Source organism: Nerophis lumbriciformis, linkage group LG15 (assembly GCF_033978685.3).
Source record: "Nerophis lumbriciformis linkage group LG15, RoL_Nlum_v2.1, whole genome shotgun sequence".
In the NCBI taxonomy this organism is placed as follows: Eukaryota; Metazoa; Chordata; class Actinopteri; order Syngnathiformes; family Syngnathidae; genus Nerophis; species Nerophis lumbriciformis.
Window position 1 is genome coordinate 46662358 of NC_084562.2, and position 25827 is coordinate 46688184.

The window sequence follows — 25827 nt, forward strand, 5'->3', positions numbered from 1 at the left end:
GGACAACAATGTTACCACTAATGTAAGGTTTGCACCTGTGTCCTGCACACAGCAAATCTATGCCGCACACTAAATCAAATTCCATCTGAACTGCAAACGAAATAAACATATCATGTATTCTGTATGATTTTGCAATGCACCTGTGAGTGGCAAGTGACAACAAGTGGCCACAACAGATAATGATCGTCAACACTGTTCAATTATTATTATTCAACGTCTGTGCTTTATGGAGGACAGGAATTCCATTGAACACTTTGAGCAAAACTGTTAATATTTGGCTGTAACCACACCAAAAACATTCGTAAAAAACTTCTACAGAGCAAAACTGGTCATGGACAAAGTTACAGGAATGCACACTTTATCCCATGCTTACATCTAATTGTGCAACTAAATGTGATCTCTGAAAGGGGTACAAATATTCATAAGCAGGACTCCCACCCAGATTTACAATACTAGTAGCTCATTAAAAACAATGTTTTTTTTGTTATTTTCATTATAAGTGGGCCAAATTATCTCTGTTGAAAAATAATCTCATGGAAATGACTGCTCTCATTTGATTTGAATTATGTCTGGTTAGGGGAGTGCTTCTGAAATATTTTCTGTGATGACCCCCCCCGCTCTCCCCCATGACTATAAATAGTATAATTTGTCTATAAAATTGTTGTAACTATACCTCTGCATAACATTGTAAGCTTGTTAACATTAAAGGAAACAACACACCGGTCTTTCCTCGTCTCCCAACATGGTTACAGTGAAGCCGAGTGCTACATACGCGTCATCATATTCTGGTACGGTAATAAAAAAAATAAAAATAAATAAATAAATATATATATATATATATATATATATATATATATATATATATATATATATATATATATATGACACTTCTCCCTTGTGGACCTTTTGAACAATGTACAAAAAAAAGAAACAAGATTGACAGAGTAGCGATAGCATAAAACGTCTTCTACAGGATGATTACAGCGCCAACAAAAGAATATGTTTGATAAAGACACCTTTCTTTTGCTCCTCTGCAAGGACGCCACTTAAGTTAGGTGTGTATGTACTGAAAATGCATTTTTTTTTTCATGCATTTGTAATGGACTACATACAACAGCTCCAAGTGCCTCTTTCTTTCTGTGCTCTGTCTGAGAAGATAATTCCCAAACAACCCCCTACATCATATGCCACTTGTTTTCCACGGCAATTGAATACTCGTCAGAGACTCTGCTTTCCACTTGAGGGCTAATGCCTGCAGCGACAAACAGCCAAATGGCTTTCAACGCACCATTGACAGAAGGATGCAATGGATAGAGAGAGAGCCTCTCCATGCTGTGCTGCTGCTAAACAACCCTGAGTACCTGTAATTGTGGAGCTGCATTGAAAAACCTGTCAGCCTGAAGGCTTCTGTTTTCAATGGTTTGAAGTGACAAACTTCCAGTGCCTGTCTGTGCTGCTAAAAGCACCATTAAAAGTTGTCCCATTTAAAGTAGGAGTAATGCTGCACAAAAGCGCTGTGTCAGTGTGATGTTATCAGTAGTTTTCACCCTCAAAATGGCTGTTGTGATAATTAAACATGGCCATTCACCCTTCAGACCTCAAATTATAGGCCTGGAAAGTGATTACATTTGAAAAGGAAGCTGCTCATTTAGGAGTGTAAAATAATATAATGGCAGTATTGAGCAGCTGAAAGGCTAGCATGTTTGTGACATGGCGTTATTGTAATTAAATCGGTGTTTCAGCCTCAGAATTAATTTGAATAAGGCCAATGATTTAGGAATGTTTAACAGATAATACAGCTTGGCTCTTCAAACACCTGGTGCTGTGGATCCTGATAGAAGAAGGCGCTGTCTGAAACTTATGTGTTTCGGTATATGACAAATAGATTTTTAAATACGTTTTAGTAGGGCTGCAGCTATTGATTATTTTAATATTCCAGTAATCTATTGATTCATTTCTTTGATTAATCGAATAATTTGATAAAACACACTTTTGTCTTTGCTTAAATTTAACTTTAATTAAAGAAGGTTTTTTTTTTCTAATCACCTTTCTTCTTTCTTCTTATAAATGCACATTGAAACGTCACTAAAAGATTACAAAAACATGTAGCCTAAAACTAAATATAATAAACAGATAATAATGAACGAAACCAAACAAAAATACTCTGAAACTATGTTAATTGACTGACAATGTGTTTAACCATTTAAGACATACATATTTGAACATCTTAATTGGGGGGTGGGGTTTCATTATTGGACAAACATCTCATTAGGATTAACATACAAACTGTAGATGTTAACATGTCACATGTGTTTTATTAAAACAGCCGTTATGCAAGTCAAACAAATAAGATGACGTTAGACTTTTGTTTATGCTTGTTTACTGCTCTAAACACAAAGGGTGCTTTTTGTCAATGCATTATCAAGGTTTTGCTATTGTGAAAAGTCAGCTCTCTTTCATTGCGATGTCCCTATGCTCACTATCCCCCACTTCTTTGAGGCATCTTTGTTGTCACCTCGCTTCTCAGCACTCCGTTTCCGCCACATAAAACTCGGGCTGGGCGATATTGCTGAAAACTGTATCACTAAACATTTTTTCTATTGATCGATATTGATAATTATGTGTTTTATGGCTTATTTAAGCCTGCCAATAAAAACAGTAATGCAATTTCCAACTTACTAAGGGTGCTATTTAGTGGAGAAGGTGTCTGGTAGCCAGATAGGATGAGCGCAGCTAAGGTGGGACAATAAATGCAGTCAATTTGGTGTTTGTTTCAGTTTTGAGACACTTGATGGTAGTAGTGTATAAAGCTATTGAACACCACACAAAGTAGTTTGGGAAGCAACTATTTAAACCGACACATTGGAAGTGTCAGGGTGTTGCCGCACTGTCTGTTTTAAAACCAACAAAACTAAAGACAAGTTTCTGTTCTTGAGTTGATTCATCAAGATATCACTCCATGCAGATAATACACACTGCCACAGCGAGTCAGGAAGACTGCACAACCAATCTTGGTAGTTGATACTGTTACGTGATTGGCTGTTAGCCTGTCCTTCCCATTGCTCAGTGACACTTCCTGTTTGCAGGGTTTGCATTTTATATTGATATTATGTGTCTATCGCGATATGTATTGGTATCGTTTCAGCCCAGTCCTACATAAAACAGACCACAGCAGTGAAGGTACGCACCCACAGCGCGACTTGCAGCACCAGTACAGTAGGTGCATAATTCTCGTGCGCTCTTTTGCAGAAACAATGTCAGCGTATTTTAACTTCCGGGTACTCCACGTGGGCTGGATTTTTTACATTTGTATTAATTAGCCTAATTAAAGAAATTGTTGAAGCAACAAAATACAAATCAAAGTTTTTTTGTAATGCAATTAATCAATTTAATTGAAGAATCATTGCAGTCTTATTTCAGCATATGGCAAATGGATTCATAGACACTTTTAGAACCATATGGTCGCTTTGTTGTGGTCAACAAATCGATGCTGGTTCTCATGAATGTCCATTGTGTTTGCCTTGGTGTTTCTCTGATAGTGCAGTATGTCAGCATGCGGCTGTTTGCTATGCCCTATGTTATTTCTCTTGTAGCCATTTTCCAAGGAAGCGGTATGATGGTGAAACACTCATGCTATTGTGTGTCATTGTATGCAGCCCCCGCTAATGACGATGGTTTATGAGTCTCCAAAGAGCCCCCTCTCATGCACGTCTTCTTTTTTCAGCCTCCTTTCTCACTTACCCACTCCCTGTTATCCCTCATTAATTTCCTGTGCCGATCACATCGACAGGCTGAAAATTCAATTTAATGACCTGCCTCTGTGCTGCACCTAATATGATTTTACAGGCTGTTCTGGTCAGGACCCCGGCCTAATTTACATAACGATCATCCCTGCCAGATAGCGTTGTCCCAGCAACAGAAGAGGCGAAGAGGGGGATAAGTGAGGAAGCAGGGGAAGGGTGGGTTGGGGGTGTAATGTGTAGTAAAGATTAGCTGGGAGGGCTTTGAGCAAGCGTTGGCAGAAGGAGGGAGGCTGGATGAAGAGAGACAACAGTGAGCCTTATAGGTCAGGCAGACAACAGAGATAATTCTTTGCCCTGCTGCACCCCCTCTTCCGTCGTTCTCGTCTTGAGTGACACAACATGTTTTGAAGTGGCACCTCCTTTCTACTCACACCCATTTTCACAGTTAAGCACATTTAAAGTTGAACATGAGTGGAATGCGGCGCGCACACCTGCTGGGATTCCACACTTAATCTCTCAGAATCAATTAGTTCACCTCCCCCAGTTCCGTCAAACCACATTGCCTTAGTGTCAAATCACAGCATTTCACATCACAGTTTCTTGCTATCCCTCTTTTTAGAGCTTTTCAGCTCCTCTTCATCCCCTCCTCCTTTCTATGGAAAGTGAAGATTAAAAAACTTAAATGGGCTTGGGAGGAACATTTTGGGACCTCCAAGTGCTTTAGGCTGGCACTGCAGCCCATTTGTCCAGAAGCAGCTTTATAAAGTACTCCAGCTGCATGAAACCCTGCAGCATCGTCTTGCTCTCCCAGCTAATAATCTGTGGTCAATACCAAAGATGCCGCTGATAGATAGAGAGAGAGAGAGAGAGAAAGAGAGTGAGAGAGTTAAAAGGCCTGCTTCAGCCTGCCCCAAGCACTCAATGGGCAGTAATTATGAAGTATGGACCTCATTAGTTTCTCTCCAGCCAGATGGCATTAACATATTTCAGCCTCTTAATTAAATAAAGGCCTCAGTCTAATGGAGGCGAGAGAGCGTTGGACGTTATTTTGTTTTGGGCAAACCCAATTTAGTTAAGGGGTACAGGGTCTATCCAGCTGGACCACACAAAGATTGTTTTGCACATAGACCAATACACACTATGTTTTATTGTTTGCAGTCTGTGCTCACTGTGTACCCTTGACTGCCTTTCTGATATTTTGTTTCCATTCCCCTGCAGACTGAAATTGCCAAACGCCTCAACGCAATCCTCGCTCAAATCATGCCATTCTTGTCACAAGAGGTAAGTCTCACTTGCAAACTACTAAAATGGGACAACTGGAGCAATTTTGTTTACAGGGTGCACTTGAAAGTCGCCCATTATCTGTTTTAAGATGTAGCATTATATTAATGAATAAATACATTTAAAATATATATTTTTAAACATTTATATTAATAAATTAAGAATTTTACATTATTGTTTTAAAAGGGTCATATCATGATTTTTTTTTCTACATTTAAAACGCTTCTTTGTGGTCTACATAACATGTAATGGTGGTTCTTTGTTGAACAATTTACATAGATTTTGTTTTACAGACCTATTTTCAAGCCATTTTATTTCTCCCAGCTACAGTACAGGTCTGGAACTATACGCTGTCTAAGGTTAAACTTCTACCGAGTCTGTAACTTTCTAATGCTAGATCCTGGACGTATACATGTGTATATTGACAATAAAAGGATTTTCGAGTCTGTATCATGTGACTAACTCTGCAGCACGGCTGCTTCGAGTTGTAAAAAATAGAGGCTAACGGATGTCATCTACATTACGTAATGAAGGATTATTTAAATTTACTTGTCCACTGCCAAACACATTAGGCACTGATCTAATTAAAAGTAGTTTTATCGGAAATTATTATTGTGTTTTGCTGGAAGACGGTGACGCAGTTGTCTTACATTATGAGGCTAAGCTGGCTACACAACAAACCGAGCTAACATTGCTAAAGGCCACTCCTCTTGACAAAATTGGTGCAGCTCAGCTAAATTTGTTGGTTTTCTGACATGGACTTGTTTCTTCAGCATTGTCCACACGTTTAAGTCAGGACTTTGGGAAGGCCATTCTAAAACCTTAATTCTAGCCTGATTTAGCCATTCCTTTACCACTTTTGACGTGTGTCATTGTCCTGTTGGAACACCCAACTGCTCCCAAGACCCAACCTCCGAGCTGATGATTTTAGGTTGTCCTGAAGAATTTGGAGGTAATACTTCTTTTTCATTGTCCCATTTACTCTCTGTAAAGCACCAGTTGCATTGGCAGCAAAACAGGCCCAGAGCATAACACCACCACAACCATGCTTGACGGTATGAATGGTGTTCTTGGGATTAAAGGCCTCACCTTTTCTCCAAACATATTGCTGGGTATTGTGGCCAAACAGCTAAATTTTTGTTTCATCTGACATCACATGAACAAAGATAAGACCTTCTGGAGGAAAGTTATGTGGTCGGATGAAACACAAATATGCTTGCAATATGTTTGGAGGAGAAAAGGTGAGGCCTTTAATCCCAGGAACACCATTCCTACTATCAAGCATGGTTGTGGTGGTATTATGCTGTGAGCCTGTTTTGCTGCCAATGCAACTGGTGCTTTACAGAGAGTAAATGGGACAATGAAAAAGGAGGATTACCTCCAAATTCTTCAGGACAACCTAAAATCATCAGCCCGGAGGTTGGGGCTTGGGCACTTCATATTCTCCACTGCTCACTGGTGTTGCCATATCTGAGTTATTGTGTAGAAATATGGGGAGATAACTACAAAAGTACACTTCATTCATTAACGGTGTTACAAAAAAGATCAGTTAGAATAATACATAATGTTGGATATAGAGAACATACAAACCCTTTATGTATTGAATCAAAAATACTGAAATTCCACGACATAGTGAATTTGCAAACAGCTACAATTATACACAAAGCAAACTATAACCTGCTACCCAAGAATTTACAATTCTTCTCAAAAAAAGAGAAATATAATCTTAGAGAAAAATGTAATTTAAAACATTTGTATGCACGTACAATACTTAAGACCTTCTGTATATCTGTATGTGGAATTCAATTATGGAATGGATTAAGCAAAGCAATCAAACAATATACTAATATGATCCACTTCAAGAAACTCTTCAAACTTAAAGTGTTTACAAAGTACAAAGAAGAAGAACCATGACAAACATTCTGAATGGATTTCATCCATCCATTCATTTTCAAAATAAATTAATACAGCCCCATTCCTGGGTGGATCTCGCGTGAGCGGAAGGTGAGGGGGTTAATCGTTTTGCGTCGCAGTCTGCTGAACATGATGGAAAGCGCCACTCTTCATATCAACTGATGCTGTGGTCACAGTTTGAATTGCTACAAAACACATTTTAAAATATTCAACACTGTACTGCCGTCTGGCGACTGAAGTAGACGTCCATCCATCCATTCATCCATTTTCTACCGCTTATCCCTTTCGGACTGCACTGTCCAATTCGTCATGATTCATGTGTCAGGCAAACCGTAACGAATGCCCTTTTTGTTGTGCAAAGGTTGTGGAATAAAATATGTTATCTTGCAGAAGCTTAATCTACTCAAGTAAAGTACATGAGTCAGCTAAGGCAGTTAATGTCTTAAATGTCGCAACATTCTTATTTTTGAGCCTGCAGAAATATATAATGAACGGATGAAAAAAATACAGATATATTTTCCATGACTGATAAATTCTGTTTGTTGTGTTTATTGTAGCATCAACAGCAGGTGGCTCAGGCTGTTGAGCGGGCCAAACAGGTGACAATGACTGAGCTGAATGCGATCATCGGGGTACGTGGACTTCCCAATCTGCCTCTCACTGTGTGTATATCCCCTCTTCTATCTTTTTTTTTAATCTGACCTGAGGACAAGGGCAAACCTGCATACACAGAGGAGGGCTAGCACCCTAAAGACACAAAGATTGTAGCAATTCTAGAGTGCTACATTATCCTTGGAGGTTGCTTTGTATATAAGACAACCCTGGGAAAGGGCAATAGATTCAGGAAAAAAACACAGTTGAAAATAATGTATGTGTTATTAATCAGAAATTATTTTTCATTTACCTTTCCTGTTATGGCATTTGAACATTCGGACAGAATATCCTCTTCACTTGTGCAGACTTGCCTCGGTCTTTAGTGTATATTATTTTGGCTGGAGTTTACAATGTTTGCAATGTATTTTAAATGCAGTGCTCATGCTGTGGTCAGCAAACAGTGCTGTTTAAAATGTATATATATATATATATATATATATATATATATATATATATATATATATATATATATATATAATTTCACTTTTTGTTACTTCGCCACACTTTGTTTTCATGACAGTTTCCAGCTAAGTAGCTTTCCTCCATAGTCAACCCAATTGAGTAGTGAAGTCAGGATGGACACTGTAATCACAGCTGAGGCTGTTTTGAAGCTTAACGTTTTGTGTATACCTTGACATATGCTGTTTGGATCGACTGCAGTGTTTGCTGTCTAACAGAAATTATTGCCGTCTCTTTGATTCAATGTGGCGCAATTTAAGGGAGTGTTCTTTAAACCTCAGTAATTGGTCTTTTAATAGCTACAAGCCAACAAATACGCATTCTGCTCTCGTCAAAAAGACCTTTTTATTGATGTGGTCCTTCATCTGCTTTTATTTAAGCACTAGACGATTACTAATAGCCAGCTTGGAACCAGATGTAAAAGTGACCCTTTTGATTAGTCCTATGTAGCAGAGGTTAGTCAGTGGTTAGCTGGTCCCACTGGCAGGGGGTCACGCCTAATGAGAGTTGGATAGTGCAATTCCATTAAACTAAATGAGCCACGAGCACAACCCCCCAGTTTTAAAGATAATTACTTCCTATTTCCCCTTGAAAAGGGGTCAGTCTGTCCGCAACAGGGTTGACCTTTCTTTAATTACAGATGGGTAGGAACAGACAAAACACAGGCAGACGAAAGAAAAGCCTAATTATTTGGTTACAGATGTGGCAGGTAATCAATCTCCCTTCAGAGAGACTGTGGGATTTGACATTAAAAGATTGGCAGATCCTTAACAACATGTAAGGACTTTGGTGTGCCACAAGATGTGGATAAATGCCATATTTTCCATTATGTGCATGAAAAGCCACTTGTCATTGTCTCCACATTTTGCGGTGTCTTACACAATTTAGGTCGCACACATTGTTATAATATTCAACACAAAAAACATCTATATTCTGTGTAGGGGTTTGCCGATTTATCGGCCACCGATCAGTATTGACTGATTTTCATTCAAATGTGTGATCGCCATTGCTGATGAATGCCTTTCAATATGGACCACAAGCGCTGATGCCCTTGGGCTGATACTGTATTTTTCTGTAGTCCCCCAGCTGACAAGCTAGCAGCTAATTGTGTATCTCCATTCACAGTATGGCGCCGCTCCCCTAATCAAATAATAATCACCACCATTACAGCAAATGAACTGCATTTCTTAGCCTAAGTGTCATTATCATGTACATTATTACTAAAGGACAAGGCTAAACATGTTATACACTGAGAACTTGTTCCACGCCTGTTTTTGCAAAAACAAAGTACTGGCAACACTTTTCTTTTCTTTGGAACAAACACTCTCATTAGTGTTAGCATTAGCCATATTTTGAATCGCTGCTAAGGAACTAAGGGGGCGGGCAAGGGCTACAGAAGCTCATGATAGCAAAAAGTATGCTGGAGTAAAAAACTAAAAAATATATATTTTAAATCACCTGCAACAACTAAACTCTAATTTATCGATACAATTTATGTATCGCTTGGGCCTATGATCAATACTAGAGAGATTAGATTGATACATGTATATTCTCATAGATTTAGATTGGTCAGATCTAGTCTGACTAATCCAGTCTGACTAGATCTGACCAATCTAAATATAACACTAGATCTGACTCAGCAAAGTCTTTGACCATGAACAGATGAAGTCTACTTTGATGAGAGGCGAAACATCTTCTAAGACAAACCAAACAGTCCTGTTGCGATCGATCGATTGAATGCCCTGATAATGCAATGACCTGGATGAATGAGAACATCCATATAGGCACATTTGTATATGATAAAAAAAAAAGATGAACTAATTTAAATATTGTCTTGATATTGATAAACCGTCAGTAGCACTCACCATACATACCGTATTTTTCGGACTATAAGTCGCAGTTTTTTTCATAGTTTAGTTTCCAGTGCAACTTATATGTTTTTTTCCTTCTTTATTATGCATTTTCGGCAGGTGCGACTTATACTCCGGTGCGACTTATAGTCCGAAAAATACGGTACATTGAAAAATTTACGGTTTGTACATGTAGGCCTGGGCCGATAGTTAATAAGTCAAATAAAGTAGCATTACGAATAGTATTGCGAAGACATTTGTCATGTTATGTTGGTGTTCCTCACTCAGAAGCTGCCCGTTTTTTTGTATATCAACTGTTATTACATCTGCTTATCCTTCAGTGTTCATAATGTTACTTTGCAATTTTGGTTTAAAAACGTCTTAACTTAATTGTCAGTTAAGTGTTTTATTTGTGTATATTTGAGCCCCCCAAAGCCTCCTTAACATATTGTATTGCTTTTAGTTGTGATTTTTATTCAAGTGCAACATTTTGCCCACAAAGTATATTTTCTTGTTAATATTTGTTTGTTTTATTTAACTTTGGGATTTAAGTTTACATTACAATGGTAAAATATATGAGAAATACAAGTTTATTGCATTTCAAAGGATATACATGCATTATTATGTATTATCATAACATCAATGGTTAATTTGGTCCCTTTAAAAAATAATGGCAATAATATCGTTCATCGACAATAGTTTGTAGGTCAACTATTGTTGTCAAGCAAAATTTGACAACACATTTTGCTTGTCAAGCAAAATTTGTTATCGGCCCAGGCCTAAGTGCATGTGATCGGTATCGACTGATTTCCCTCATGGATGATTGATCCTAATGGATGATCCTTAATTATTTGTGTTGGATATTAGAATCCTGTATTGATTTGAAGCTTCAAACTGATTGACGTGATTTGTAAAAAAAAAAATATTTTGCTAAAACATTTTTCAACATAATTCATCAAATGATTGTAAAGATAATAGTTTGATTGATCAAAAATAAAATGCATTTCTAGTGTTGGCAACATGTTGAACAATGTTAAAACGCTCAACACTAAAACAAAGAAGTGCTGTCACACCCATTTTTTTTTTCATAATTTACTTAACTTCCTGAACATAGCACAAGATTGTACTCAGATAATCGCTGAGTAATTTCCTCATATACTGCATGTAAATTCCAGCCTGTGGAAACTGCTACTACTTTAATTGTTTTTCTTTTTTTAAATGTTTTCTTCTTGCGCACAGCAAATCTCTCTCTGGAAGCTTTGCATGCTTACTTTTATAAAGGAGCTCATGTTACCATACTATTTGAATGTGTGGGGTTATATGCTTCGACACATTCACTACAATAGGTTTGACATTAGTTTTAACCAACATGCCTGAGATCTAAATCTAAACAATGTATGTACTTGGTAATGGCAGAGTCCATACATGGTTGTACTTCTATCTTCATCTGTCTGAATCTCTTCTTGCCGTCTCTTCTTGATCTTTTCGCAGCAGTAGCTGCCTCACTTTTCCACCCTGATGGTCAGAAATCACTCATTCTATTTAAAATGGTTTGCTTTCAACCTAAGATGTATCTATTTTCAAAATACTTTAAAAGACAACACCTGACTTTGTGTGTGTGTGTGTGTGTGTGTGTGTGTGTGTGTGTGTGTGTGTGTGTGTGTGTGTGTGTGTGTGTGTGTGTGTGTGTGTGTGTGTGTGTGTGTGTGTGTGTGTGTGTGTGTGTGTGTGTGTGTTTAGATATTTCTGGCCTTTTTTTTAACATGGTCACATCACAAGAAGATATGATTATATTGAACTACAAAGCAATGACACAGCAGCTTAATCAGCACAAACATTTGCTGTCTGCTTGTGTAATCATATCAGTCAGGTGTTTTTAGGTAGGTAATGTGTGGTGATCATTGTCTCACTTGTTAAGCCAGTCTAACAGCTGCCTTGTGCTGGTGTTGATGCTTGCTCTGTTCTGCTCGGCTCTGTTCTGCGGGGAGTTGGCTTTGCTTTGCCTAGTTAACTTTAATTGCCTGTTTCCTGTGGAAGTTGCTTGAGCTGCAACGGCATTTACGCATAATGAAAAAAGATAAGAGTAAAAGGAAGCTAGGTCTTTACCCATGAATATTGAATTGGAAGCAATTTATTTCAGTCTCCCCCATTCCTATCTTCTCTTCTCTTCCCCACCCCATCCTCACCCTTTTCCCTCACTCGTCTGCCCAACCACATCTTGCTAATGAGGCTTCTTGATAACGATCCCCACACGCTTTTCCTCATTAGGCACACTGAATAGGAACGGCCCTGCCCGAATCCCAAACTCGCACTCTTTCATTCTCCACTCTTTTATTTATTAATTCTGTCTCGCTGCCTCTGTTTTCTCTTTTGCTGCTTTTTGTTTTCCACCTCAAAGGTATGCTTTTGCCTCCACACTAGGGCTGAACGATTATGATAGAAATGATAATCACAATTATTCTGATTGATATTGTAACCCCGATTATTTACACGGTTGTTCATTAATTTGAAAACATGAGTATTTATTGTACCATAAAAACTAAACTTTAAATATAGTTTTAAAAAACTGGATATAATTTAGTACAAATAAGCCTCGTGGCTTGGTTGGTAGAGCGGCCGTGCCAGCAACTTGAGGATTCCTGGTTCGATCCCCAGCCTCCGCCATCCTAGTCATGTTCGTTGTGTCCTTGAGCAGGACACTTCACCCTTGCTCCTGATGGGTCTTGGCTAGTGCCATGTAGGGCAGCTCCCGCTATCAGTGTGTGAATGTGTGTGTGAATGGGTGAATGTGGAAATAGTGTCAAAGCGCTTTGAGTACCTTGAAGGTAGAAATGCGCTCTACAAGTATAATTCATTTACTATTCCATGTAAATAACAATAGCAATATGTTAAATACGTTTTTTTACCATTTATACTTACTTTACCCCCATAGTGTGTGCTTTTTGAGTAAAATACAATTAAATACAATGTTTAATTAAATGCAAAAATCCTCACATTTATTGGTGCAATAAATCTTTTGACAATTTTGACAGTATTTTATGTCAAAGCATAATAATCTTATAAATGTATCAATAAGTGCTTTAAGTACATTTTGCTTGTGTAGGGTACTTTTTTTTGTTTTGTTAGATTTGGCGCACCGTGCTATTATTCTTAAGTTTGGGAAGTGTGCTGTGCTGTTGTTCTCAGCTTGACGAGTAAAGAGGCGACTCACTTAAGGCTGGAAAAAAAAGAAAGAAAGCGCTTCTAAAGTTGCGATCACTGTTTGTACGTTGATCTTACATCGAGGATGTCATTCACAACAACAGATGAGATGTGTTGTTGGTGTATGGATTGTTTCTGTTAGCTTTAGCTTCGTAGGTTTGTTGCTGTTTCAACCATTTTGACATAATTTACTTCAGGGTGGAGCGGTTGAGTGTGTTGGGGATAAATGTAGGATACATTATTTTCCCAAACAAATGTTCCTTATCTTTACAATGACAGTATTTTACTCGCATGTCAATTTCCCTGATATTATTTTGCGTTTATCAGCGGATTCTGTTTTATTGGCCAATTATGTGACTCTGTCCGCGGTTACGTGAATGCGGAAATCCTATGCCTTACTTTTTTGTTGAGTTTAGTGATTATTGATTAGGCATACTAGCGTTGTGTCAAAAAGTAGCAACCATGGTGGGATCCCAAATTTCTCTGAGACATGCATTTTTTTCCACTCAATCGCTCCTCATTTGTTTCACTGTCACAAGCTCCGGACTTTGCACGCACGTTGCCAGGCCCATTGTTTTTTTTCCGTGAGAAGCTATAATCGAAATTTTAATTACCGTATTTTTCGGACTATAAGTCGCAGTTTTTTTCATAGTTTGGCTGGGCTCCAGTGCGACTAATATATGTTTTTTTCCTTCTTTATTATGCATTTTCGGCAGGTGCGACTTATACTCCGGTGCGACTTACAGTATACTCCGAAAAATACGGTATATCTAATTGTCCAGCCCGCTGCACACCTTCACAATATTGACGAGTGGTAATGCTGCATTCTCTTTTGCTTCTATTTTTCCAGTTTGAAGTACTGAGCTGAATAATTCTGAATAATTCCCCGCTTCTAAATAAACATTTATATGCGGTATAACCTTTTCCCATTTACTGTAATGAATGTATGGATGGAGTAATTGAGGTTGTATCCAGTATCAGAGTAGCAATATTTTTTTTTTTTTTGGAGAGGCAGTTGATGGATGTGATAAGTGTTATTTAACCTTGTTTTAAACCACTTGCCTCCCTCTTGCCTGAGTGGCTGTTTAACTCCTGTCTATCGACTCACTCTCTGCCCGGACTGCCAGACATCCGAGGCCTCTTGGGAGTTGTCTGAACGCGTGCATCTCTCTGCTGACAGCATTCTTTTCAATGTTTGTAAATGTAGGCATTATGTTTTATCCCAATCAAAGTTACTCTGCCTGTACTATAATATTCAGACAACCTTCTACATCAGGGGTCAATGCAGATCATTCAACATACATAAACAGACTTTGGAAAACTATTTTCAAAATGGCCACTTGACTCTGTACTTACGGATTAAATACAACAAAATAATTGTAATCAAATTTAAAATTTTGTAAAACTGTCACTGTTATGTATAAAGCACATTGACTAGCAAAAAATGGAGAGTGGACTACAATGGTGGACGCTGGCAAATTTTCGGGACTTATGCAGCTCTCAAATACACATTAGCAGGTACCAACAGGTGAGAAAAGTTGGTGTTGCATAATATTGCGAAACAAAACACCAGAGAATATCTCCTTATAGGTTCCATTTGGGGTCCTTATAGACACATCATAATACATGTATGTTGAAGCACAGTACATCTGACTACAGTAGCTGTAATGCTCCGCGTTTCATCAATATTAGTGCGACTATAGAAAGCGGTGTGTAATGTTCTATATTCTCAATGAAACATCGTTTTGCTTACGGGTATTTTTTAGCATCATTTATTGAACAGGCGTCAACTTGCAGTCCACACGTATCTCTTATATTGCCATCTACTGGTCACACTTACCGTGTAAGCACAACCAGAATTAATAACGTAATGTAGGCGCACTGAGTTAGAAGCACTGTCGATTTTTGAGAAAATTAAAGGATTTTAAGTGTGCCTTTAAGTCTGAAAAATAAAGTTATTTAATTTGTTTGAAAAAGTAGCACCCAAGTGATTATATGGAAAGTGTGAACATACAAACAATAAGTACAGCTTGCTGCTGCTACTAACACGAATAGCTTTAACAATTTAGCTGCTGATAGCGTTGTGACCAACTGGGCTGATATTTTAACTTGGAACTATCAGTATTAGGCGTAGGCCAATAACAAATTTTGATTGACGATATATTTACCAACAAATTATTGCCAATAAATGATATTTTTGCCATAAATTTTATGAGACCAAATTAAACCATTTATTTAATAATACGTATTAATATATCCTTTCAAATGCAATAAACTTATGTTTTTTCTGTATTAATGTTGTAATTGAAATCCATCCATCCATTTTCTACCGCTTGTCCCTATCGGGGTAGCGGGGGGTGCTGGAGCCTATCTCAGCTGCATTCAGGCGGTAGGCGGGGTGCACCCTGGACAAGTCGCCACCGCAAATTAAAACGTCTAAATATCCAAGTTAAATAAGACAAACAAATAACAATACAATATGATTTGTTCAGAAAATGTTGCACTTAAACATTACAGCTAAAAGCAATAACATATTTTAAGGAAGGTATGGGGGGCTCAAAAATACACAATCATAACAATAAATAAAATAGGTAAATAAAGTGTTGAAAAACAAAGTTGCACTTTAATATATATTTAGGCAGAGGTCGAGTTGTACATTAACTGACAATCAAGTTACGACCCTCTTAAACAAAAGTGCAAAGTAACAATATAAACACTACAGTTTAAACAGATACATTAACAGGTCACATGCAAAGTAAAATTAAGTTTGGCAGCTTCCGAGTGAAGAATACCAACATGACCGCACTTTTAAAAATGCTTGTTTTATAACCGTATTAAATGGCAGCATGTCTTTAGCTTTGAGGGGCGGTATAGCGTAGTGGGTAGAGCGGCCGTGCCAGAAACCTCAGGGTTGCAGGTTCGCTCCCGGCCTCTTGACATCCAAATCGCTGCCGTTGTGTCCTTGGGCAGGACACTTCACCCTTGCCCCCGGTGCCGCTCACACTGGTGAATGAATGATGAATGAATGATAGGTGGTGGTCGGAGGGGCAGTTGGCGCAAACTGGCAGCCTCGCTTCCGTCAGTCTACCCCAGGGCAGCTGTGGCTACAAATGTAGCTTACCACCACCAGGTGTGAATGAATGATGGGTTCCCACTTCTCTGTGAGCGCTTTGAGTATCTAACAATAGAAAAGCGGGATATAAAATCTAACCCATTATTATTATTTAGTGATGTATTTAACCACACTTTCTGTGAGTGCACACTATTTTGCACTGTTTTGTTTACACTGTCGGTGACTGACCTGTCAGCTGGCTTCTTTACCAAACGCGAAGTGAGTAACAAGTGAGTTTGGACTGTCGAGTGGTTGTATTTCAAGAGGGTGTTGTTGTCGTCACGCACATTCGGCAAACTGGCTCCTCTGTGTTGATAGACTCAACTTGTTCCAAAGGTTTAAACTAAAATATTCCCACACTGACGAAAGGGACAAGCGGTAGAAAATGGATGGATGGACGGTACGGTGGCCTTTGGTTTTTTGATCATTTTGTCCTCGTTAGCTGCTACATGCTAACTAGTTGCACTGTCTGATGCTAACGGGCCACCCCGAGTCGCTGTACAAAGAGTCAAAGACACCTAATGAGGGCAAGATAATTCACCCCCTTCTGTTCATTCTGCTATGGTACAAATGCGCATAGCTGCTAAAAGCGACGACAAGCGTGAATGCTCTTGAAGCATGCGCATGCCGATTTTTCGACACTGAAAAACTTACCGATATTCATTTCCATTTATCGTCGGTTAATTGACTTATGAAATATCGGCCCAAGCCTAATCTGTATTATTATTAAAGATGACGCACATTTGCAGGTAGCAATGATGTCAAACAGCATATGCAGAATCATCATTTTAAAATGGTATTTTTACATTTTAAAACGTCTTCATTAACCCGCGTAGGCAACTTGTTTTGGTCTTGCATCCCTACACAAACTGTAACATTGTTAATCGTATTTAATGTGATTTGTACCGTAGTTGTTAATACAATTTTGAAATCTCTATTTTCTTTAGTTTTTAGCACACATGCTTTAAAATTAGCAGGTTATAAACAAAAATGTTGATATTATTTGATATCAGAGGAGAGGAAAAAATGTATCATGACCATTTTTTTTTTAACGCTTAGCCCTAGTTGCACATCTGATAATCTGATTGCAACGACGACATAGTGGACGCAGAGTATGTGGAGGGACACGCCATTTTCTGGCCTATAATTCCGAGTTGGATAACGTTAAAGTCATTTTAACAAGTTGGCGCTCATACAAAGGCTACAACGTTACATTTTTTTCCTTGAGCATGCACTGAGCACAGACAGTCACTACTTTTCCATGTACCAAATTAGCCTGACTCCTCAAATAGTTTGGTTTTATGTATTTTCACACTTACATGTGAAGTCAGTGACTACGTTTACACTGCAGGCCAAAGTGGCCCAAATCGGATGTTTTTGAGATCAGATTTTTTCCAGCTGACTCACTGAAAGTAAAATGTGATTTTTATCAGATTCCAGTGTAAATGTAAAACACATCACTGGCATGCGCACTTTGATAAAGTGAAAACAAAGGAAGTTAAACGGGAGGAAGTCGCTGCTACTACTACAAAATAAAAATAAAAGTTGCAAACCTTTAAAAATGAGTGTTCTTTACGTGAAAGTAAATGAAAGTAATATAATGTATGAATGGATTTATATAGTGTAATATATTTGGGAGGGTTGTAATCTTTTTATGGCTAAGTAGAGGAGATTGGGACATCAGCATGGATCTATGGGAGCCTTATTTTTCAACTATCATGTAAGCAAATGCGTCACAGTGTCAATTCCGGTCTTTCAACAATCGCTATTTCTTCGGAATCAAAATATATATTCATTTATTACATATAGCCTATTATTTGTGCACTATTGACAAGTGATGCACCGCAAATTTGGTCTTTTTAAATATAAACCGAAACTGTGTGTTGTAATGAAATATCCATTACTGCTGGCTACTGCGTCTTACTGCGTGATGTAGCTTGCCCAAAGCTGACGAAAAAAATCCCATTCAGGTCACATACAGGTCTGATTGCGTTTAGACAGAAGTAACATTTAAAAGATCAGATTCCAATCGGATTCAGGACGACCTCCTAATGTGACCTGAATTTGATGGCAAAAGATCAGACTTGAAGCACTTTGGGGCGTTTAGACTGGCAAAAAAAATCATATCTGTGTCACTTGATGGCAAACAAATCTGATTTTGTGTGCAGTGTAAAAGGGGCCAGTGTCTATGCACACTTTCAAATGCGACTATTGGTCATATGTCATGTGCTTACCGTACACTGGGGAGCACTTATTTCCTTTTAGCGCGGGTTAATGTATTGTTTTTCCGGTTGACCTATGACGTCATACTAGGCATCTGCGGCTCCTTGCAAGTAAACAGCCTAGCTCTGTAGTACCTGACGTCTGTCGTAATATTGGCACAGATTAGAAATATGTCTCTAATGGCTATGCTGATGTTAAATAACAGACAGCATTAATAAATGATCTTGGATTGTGCTACGAACATGACGCTACTACCAAGAATTAATCGGAGCGGATGCAGGTCCAAAGCAAAGAAAGACGGGAGGGAGAACATTTTTATAAAGGAATTTTTGGAAGAAAAATCATGGAAACAAAACTTTCGAAAGTGTCAGAGTTCATTCATAAGGCTCTCTGGATTAATGGAAGGAGTTTTAAATCCAAAGGAAAAGACTGTTCGTGCCCTGGCTGATACTGTTCCAGATGAAGGTTGCTGTTGTTCTGGACTATCTTGCCAGTTGTGTGGAATACAGAGTTATTGCTACTCAGTTGGCTTGCATAAATACAGCGTGAAGAGGTTTGTGCACGCTTTATTATTTGCGTTTAATAAACCTGCTTCATTCTCTTCATTTCATTCGTATTTTATTGGAGAGTCCGAATGAAGCTGGCATTCTGCATTTCCTTAGCTACCTTCTTAGATAAGTCTCCGTTTCTTTTATTTCTCCCATTGATGTACTTCAAAATGTTTTGTTCTTTTATTTTGTTAAGCAAATTAACAGTCTCCTCTTCATTACAATTGTTGTTAATGTCTTTATTAATGGTATCTGTTTCTGGGTTATATCCCGCGCGTTGAGACTGGCGCATTCGCAATACGAAGGGTCCCCTCGGTAGCCCACACCCACTGGAGAGATCTGGTTTTCAATTGCATAATCCAGCTGTGTTAGTCCAACTTTTCAGAAACCAAACACGATCGGCTTAAGGTGTTTCCATGGGTTGCAGAATGCTCATTTAGAGCCGAACTATTTGAGAAATCGACCTAATTTAGCGAATGGATATGTACTGAGTGAGACAGATGCTCTGACTCTGGAAACCAAGGCAATGCCATAGTCTTGACTTAACGGTGTTGCTGTGTGCAAGACTGGACTGGCCATTGATTGATGGATGGAGGTTTTTTTGTGTATTTTTTTTTTTGTTTAATTTTTTTTAACTCTCCCAGGCTATCCCGGGGACATACTGCTGCAGACAAGACAAAACATTTTTATAAAATGTCATCAAATAAACTTACTACCTCCTTTTATACCGCAAAAGATGTCATAGTGTTTTGTAATTTGGAGAGCAAACTGCGTGGGTTCGATCCCCCAGCTTGGTTTGTGGCAGATTTGGGGAAAAAAACCTACAATTCTGTAGTTCACTGTATTGTTAATTTTGTCAGCACAAAAATAAATTGTACTACCTATGGATGGGCACCGATACCCAGTTCCATAATGGCACCACTGCCCGCGTATGCGGTAGTACCCTGACCAAAAATAGCTATCAATGCTTCATTTTGGTGCGAAATGAATGTGATGTCAGTCATTTGCAACACGTGCTTAGAATTGATATTGTGAAAGTAACGCCTTGTAAGTAATGTAGAGTTCCAACAGAAGCACACAGAGTCCACTGTTCTTTTTAAACTTATTACTGTCCTTAACACGCCAACAGTATAACACGGTTAGCGTGTTAGGCTAGCCAGTAGCCACAATGACAACAAAGCTTTTTCCTCATTCTGCACCAATGACTGTTATGGCAAACAAGGTTGCATCGACAAACCCCTGGAATGAAGAGCAGCATACATATTACAAAAGTTGTGTTTTGCTTTTCTATATGTTCTGTATTGCTGCAATAAAAATGAAAAATTGTTGTGGATTGTATTTGTTTTACTTACTTTTGATTATATTACTTAGTTGTCATTTAATGTATATAATTGAAGTGTTTCAATAACTAGACTGTTCAACTCGAATGTCACAAAATTTCATGAAAATAAAAAGGGTTTTGTGTTTTTTTATTTTTTAAGTACCGGTTCAGGCACCATTTAAGCACTGGCACCATTTTTCAAATACGGATTTGATACGATTATCGGTTAAAATGTTAATGATACTCATCCCTACTACTACCCAAAATGCTTGTAAATGCATGATGAAAATAATATTGCTTATTATCAATCTGTCCCTCTCCATTCTGAAACACATGCTAATGCCCATGGATAGCAGGATTCAGTGTCCTTGTGTAAAAGTGCACACAATTACATTATCACATTTTGCATGGTTCCGTAAAATAAGCAACGGACGATAAACACCGTATCGACTGTAACAGCCTTGATGCTCTTATTTAGCAGAATCTCCGTGTAAAAGAGGCTAGTGAATGAGGTGTGTCAGCTGGCTGGTAGTCACTGTCAGCCTGATATTATGAATAAATGGATTGGCCTAGAAATACTGTAATGTTGGTGTAAGCCAGCTCTAATGCATGCATAGAGTGCAGTCATTCATGGATTCACTTCCCAGCCGACCCACTTGTCTCCTCTTCGTTCTTGTCTCCCTGTACTTGTTTGTAGCAGCAGCAATTGCAGGCGCAGCACCTCTCCCACGCAGCCCATGGACCCCCTGTGCAGCTACCCCCGCACCCCTCGGGTTTGCAGCCACCTGGCCTGCCTCCTGTGACTGGTGCTGGCTCTGGCCTGCTGGCGCTTGGTGCTCTCGGCAGCCAGGCTCACCTGCCTGTAAAGGATGAGAAGAACCATCACGACCTGGAGCACAGAGGTGAGGAGCACAGCATGACGCACGCACTGATTGAATAGATTTCAAAATTAACATGTGAAAATGTGTTGACTAGATTTAATGGGGTGTAGGTATGGTTACAGATTGTCCATGATCTATAATTAGAAATGTAAAGACCATTGGTGCTGGTCCATTCAGCAACAACAAACTAATCACTAATAATGATGATTTTTACCACCTGCATGTATTATAAATGATGCCTCACTAGACTGTAGTCCTGAAATTAATTTTGCATAGTTGGTCACATTGCACATTACTTTAATCTTTGACCTGAATACTATATTACATGTATCTGATGAAAGCAGTGAGATGTTGTTTCACCCATACTAATTTGTGTTTTGCTTTTTTCCTCTCTTGGCCCCTCATCTTTTCACTCACCTTTGGCTATTGCTCTGAAAGAACGGGAGTCCAGCACGGTACGTTTTTACTCTCCATATTTTTCTGTGTCCCATGTGTGTCCTTACTTTGTTGGTGAATATGTCTATCCGAAAGGGCTCCATCGAAACCATTGCCACCCGATGTACATTTTGTGTATAACAGTGCTCTTGCACAAGGGTATTGGCTGACTGAAAGCAAATGGTGAAGTCTGCCAAATATGAAAGCACCATCTATTCCAGAAGGAAAATGACTCCAATCACAGGGAGCGGATTAGTAGGCTTTAATTTCATTACAATTAAAAATGACTTTGACTTTTCTTCTATTCTTTCCTCTACCACTAGTGAATTTACTCCAGTATTTATACAAATCCCTTTCAGCTACTTTTATCCTGACATTTTTCTTTGTAAACATTTTTTCTAGTCCACGTCTCGTTAACTCCATACACCAGTCAGTCAATTTACCATCCCTATCGCTTGCTGTTTTCTCTTCCTAGCTCTCATGTTAAAGTCCCTGTTTATTGGACTGGATTATAGCGCTCAGATAACTGGAGCGTAATGCTCTGTTGGAGGGGCCAGATTAGGTTCCCAACTGACTGGCCTTTGTGAAGGGATCCCAAACCGCCTCCATCTTGTGTCGTGACAAGCACCCGCCAGTGCGGGTTTACCTGATCCTGCCGCACCTTTTTTCCCCAGTGTGCACCCACTCAGGCTTCAGGGCTTCTTATTCTCTTGTGTGTTGTAATCCAACACCAGACTCTGTGGAAAGTAAAGGGTGATTGAGTCTAAGCAGCCCCTTTAAAGGTCACAGACGTGCAAACAAAGAGAGGCTGTATTCTGTCAATCAAGTTCGTTTCAGAAGTTGCTGCAGAAATTTCCAATGAAGACCTGGCTAGTTGTGAAAGAAGACGGAGAAGTGTGCTGGCAAAGTGGAGAGGGGTGCTTGTGTTAATGAAAGCAAGTGCCATTTTTGACATGGAGCAGCAGTCTTTCGGCATTACAGTGGTACCTCAACTAACGAACACATTTTGTCCCACGACCGAGCTCATACTGTAACTCAGAACACTCATATCCTAAATCAGCCCCGCTCATTAAAATTAATTGAAATCAATTTAGTAATCCGTGCTTGGCTCTCCCAAAAAAAACACAATTTTAACATGTAACATGCTTTTTAAGAAGAAAAACAATCTTTTAGATAATAAATATTATTTTAAAAAACATTAGAATGCAGCTGAGATAGGCTCCAGCACCCCCCGCGACCCCAAAAGGGACAAGCGGTAGAAAATGGATGGATGGATGGATGGATTACAATAGTGGTAAAAACAGCTGCAATATTTAATGAAATAATATGATAATATTGTTCAGCATTAACGTATTATCCAGGCATTTAAGCTGCACCCATCAAATTTTAGAATAAATCAATATTTTTACATATATTAGCCGCATCGGACCATAAGTCACTGGTATATACCGATTCGAAATATTTTGTAAATGTTTATTTAAAGTACATACCTTAATTGTTTACAAACACTGCCTGTTACACGGCAGTAAAACTGATGATAAAAAAACTAACAGTGTCATTGTCATGGACCCATATGCTGCGGAAGCTAGCTCTCCAATCCGCTAAACAGATTCAATATTTCCAGGGTGACGTTTTGGTGAATTTACAAAATTGAAACGTTACAAAAAGAGTGCCCCTGTAAGTTAATAATACTAACAAAAATTGTAAAAGTGTCAGCATATTCGCTTATGCTAACGACGCTAGCTTGATTACATTACAATAGCACATACAAATATGCGGGAAAACACAGACTTCACACATGGGACGGTTTAGGAAGTATAAATTGTTTGTCATATTGAAAAATGTACAAAGTGAGTGATGGAGTGATGTATGAAGAATCCTTTTTGAGCAGAAACGCTATAGACGAATAGTAAATGAAACGCGATATACTTCCAATTCAAGGCACAAAATCGGAAGTATATTTTAAATTTGCAGCATCTGCAGAGCGCGACCTCACCTAAAAGATGGCGGCATAGAACCAACAATAACACACCTTTCCAATATCTCTGCTTGTGTTTTATGAAAACTATTTGTTGAATACAAAACATTATGGCCATAAGCTGGACCATATTATAAGCTGCGGGGTTCAAAGCAGAGGAAAAAAGTAACTGCTTATAGTCCGAAAAATATGGTTAGTGTCTCTTTCTAAGTAACAATACGAACTCGATAATCATTTGTGTAGTATACGAACGTATTTGAGTGACGAACCAGACAAATAAGTGTTGACTACAAGAGATACTGTATGTATGTCTGTATACCAAGGTAGTGCTCGGCGTACTGTTTGTTAAATTAGGACTAAACAGAACAAGCTGAAGCACGGCAAACATGGCGGCAGGCCTGATTCGTTGAGATATAATTTTAATGGCTTGTTTCTTTTATTCGGTCGCGCTTCTCTTCTTCTGTGCACTAACTTTCTCAATTCTGATAGTTGGAGGGCAGGTTTGTGTCGATCTCTGAGCGGCGCTCAAATGTGCACGTCAACTGTACTGTATAATCAAAACAAATGTTTCTTGTGTAAACAAACAAAGCAGGTACAGTAACGTGTACTAATGTATCAACTCTTGATTGCTCAAACGGCTCGACCCTGCGACAAATACTACTGTAACCGGCAGTGGAATGGGTTCGTAACTCAAATTATGTTAGCAACTTTTAAAGCATAACAAATAGCCGAGAGACGGCTCGTATTTCAAATTAATCTTAAATGTATGTACTCGTAAGTTGAGGTACCACCGTATTCTTTTTGACATTCTTTGCCTATGTCAGACTTTTCCCTCGACAACTTAATGTGTGTCTCTCTTTTGCAATGAAGACAAGGGTGTGTTGCTGTAGAGTTCTCTCCTCATTCTACATCAATGCCTGTCAGCCTGTTTGGCTGCGCCTCCCCGACGATGCCCAGACTACAAAAACCATGCTTTCAGCTCCTAAAAGAGTGCCAGTGCATGAGGGCATTCCCACTAGTGGGGAGAAGCCCATTGCCACACTGCTATGCTCTCATTACTTGCCAAGTTCCTTTTCATTTTACTTTCGCCTTTCTCCCTCTTTTTTTCACATCCTTTTGTTGCCTATTTATATTCTGTTTTTCCCTGTTGGTGACACCCTCTTCATTGTATCCTCACAATGCACTCATTTCTGTAGTTTTTCAATGGCTTCTTTTTATCTGCGCTAATTTCCACTGGAGATGTTTTTTTGTTTTTTTTAAACTTGCTGTCAGTCCATTAACAATCTGTTGTCTCTGACCTGGCACGCATGCACACAGTTATTAACTTATTGGATTCAAACTAAGAGACTCTGGCCACTTCCATATTACTGTTTTACAAATCTCAAGTTTATAATGTCCACTATATTCGCTCATATCCTTGTTTGGTTGAAACTTGCCAAAGTTGCTCCAAGCGTGTCTCCGAATATTTTACTTTGTGGATTAGTCAGGATGTTTGAACACAAACATGTCCTCGGTTTTCTTGTGCTCTCACCACCTTGATCTGTCCTGTACATAGCTTTGCTTTAGGCGCTACTGTTTTCGTCTTTCACAAATGATGGGTTTTCTCAGCTGCCACCCCTCTGTCCTCTCCTTCCCCTTCTACCACAAATCATTCCAGCGCCACTGTGCACTTGGCTTTAGTCAATATTGCCACAGCTTTGACTGAAGAATACATCCCAGAGTCATGTCTAGACTTAAGTAAAGTGTTAGCTAGAAGTTGGCAGAGCATTGCTTTCTTCATCCCATACATCTGGCACTATCCTTTACAAAAAATAATTAATGTGTGTACTTGTCACTCATGCCAAGGTGGAGGAAAATGACAGACTAGAGGCTCAGTTAGTTCCTTTACATTTTTACCATTATTCCTTCTTTCCATGTAATTAATTAAAGAGTCATCATCGTTTGGTGTACACTGATAAAGCTGTGTTTTGTTTGTTTGCAGAATAATTCTGTGTCACCGTCGGACAGCTTGCGGGCAGCAAGTGAGAAGCACCGTGGCTCGTCAGATTATGGACTTGATCCCAAGAAACGCAAAGTGGATGACAAGGACAGCATGAGCAGATATGTGAGTGTACTTGCTTCTGTCAAAACATCAGCAAGCGCAATTATTTGCTCAACGCACGCAAACCTAACAAAACCTAAACATACTGACAATAGCTAAATCCTGGATGTAACGTTTACCCACTAC

The 25827-nt window shown here is 38.9% G+C and overlaps 1 protein-coding gene across 8 annotated transcripts in view; it reads left to right on the forward strand.

Annotated features, from left to right (window-relative positions):
• Window positions 1-25827, forward strand: part of LOC133616156 (transducin-like enhancer protein 3-B) — a 63551-nt gene that overhangs the window by 15989 nt on the left and 21735 nt on the right. For 2 of the 8 annotated variants that reach the window (XM_061975287.2, XM_061975286.2), the window contains exons 6-10: window positions 4962-5024; window positions 7496-7600; window positions 21004-21207; window positions 21583-21642; window positions 25582-25704. In XM_061975287.2, coding sequence (XP_061831271.1) covers window positions 4962-5024; window positions 7496-7600; window positions 21004-21207; window positions 21583-21642; window positions 25582-25704 — 555 coding nt within the window. Of the gene's footprint in view, window positions 1-4961; window positions 5025-7495; window positions 7601-21003; window positions 21209-21582; window positions 21643-25581; window positions 25705-25827 lie in introns of all 8 variants that reach the window. The other 6 variants (XM_061975291.2, XM_061975288.2, XM_061975292.2 and 3 more) reach the window with 6 other exon arrangements.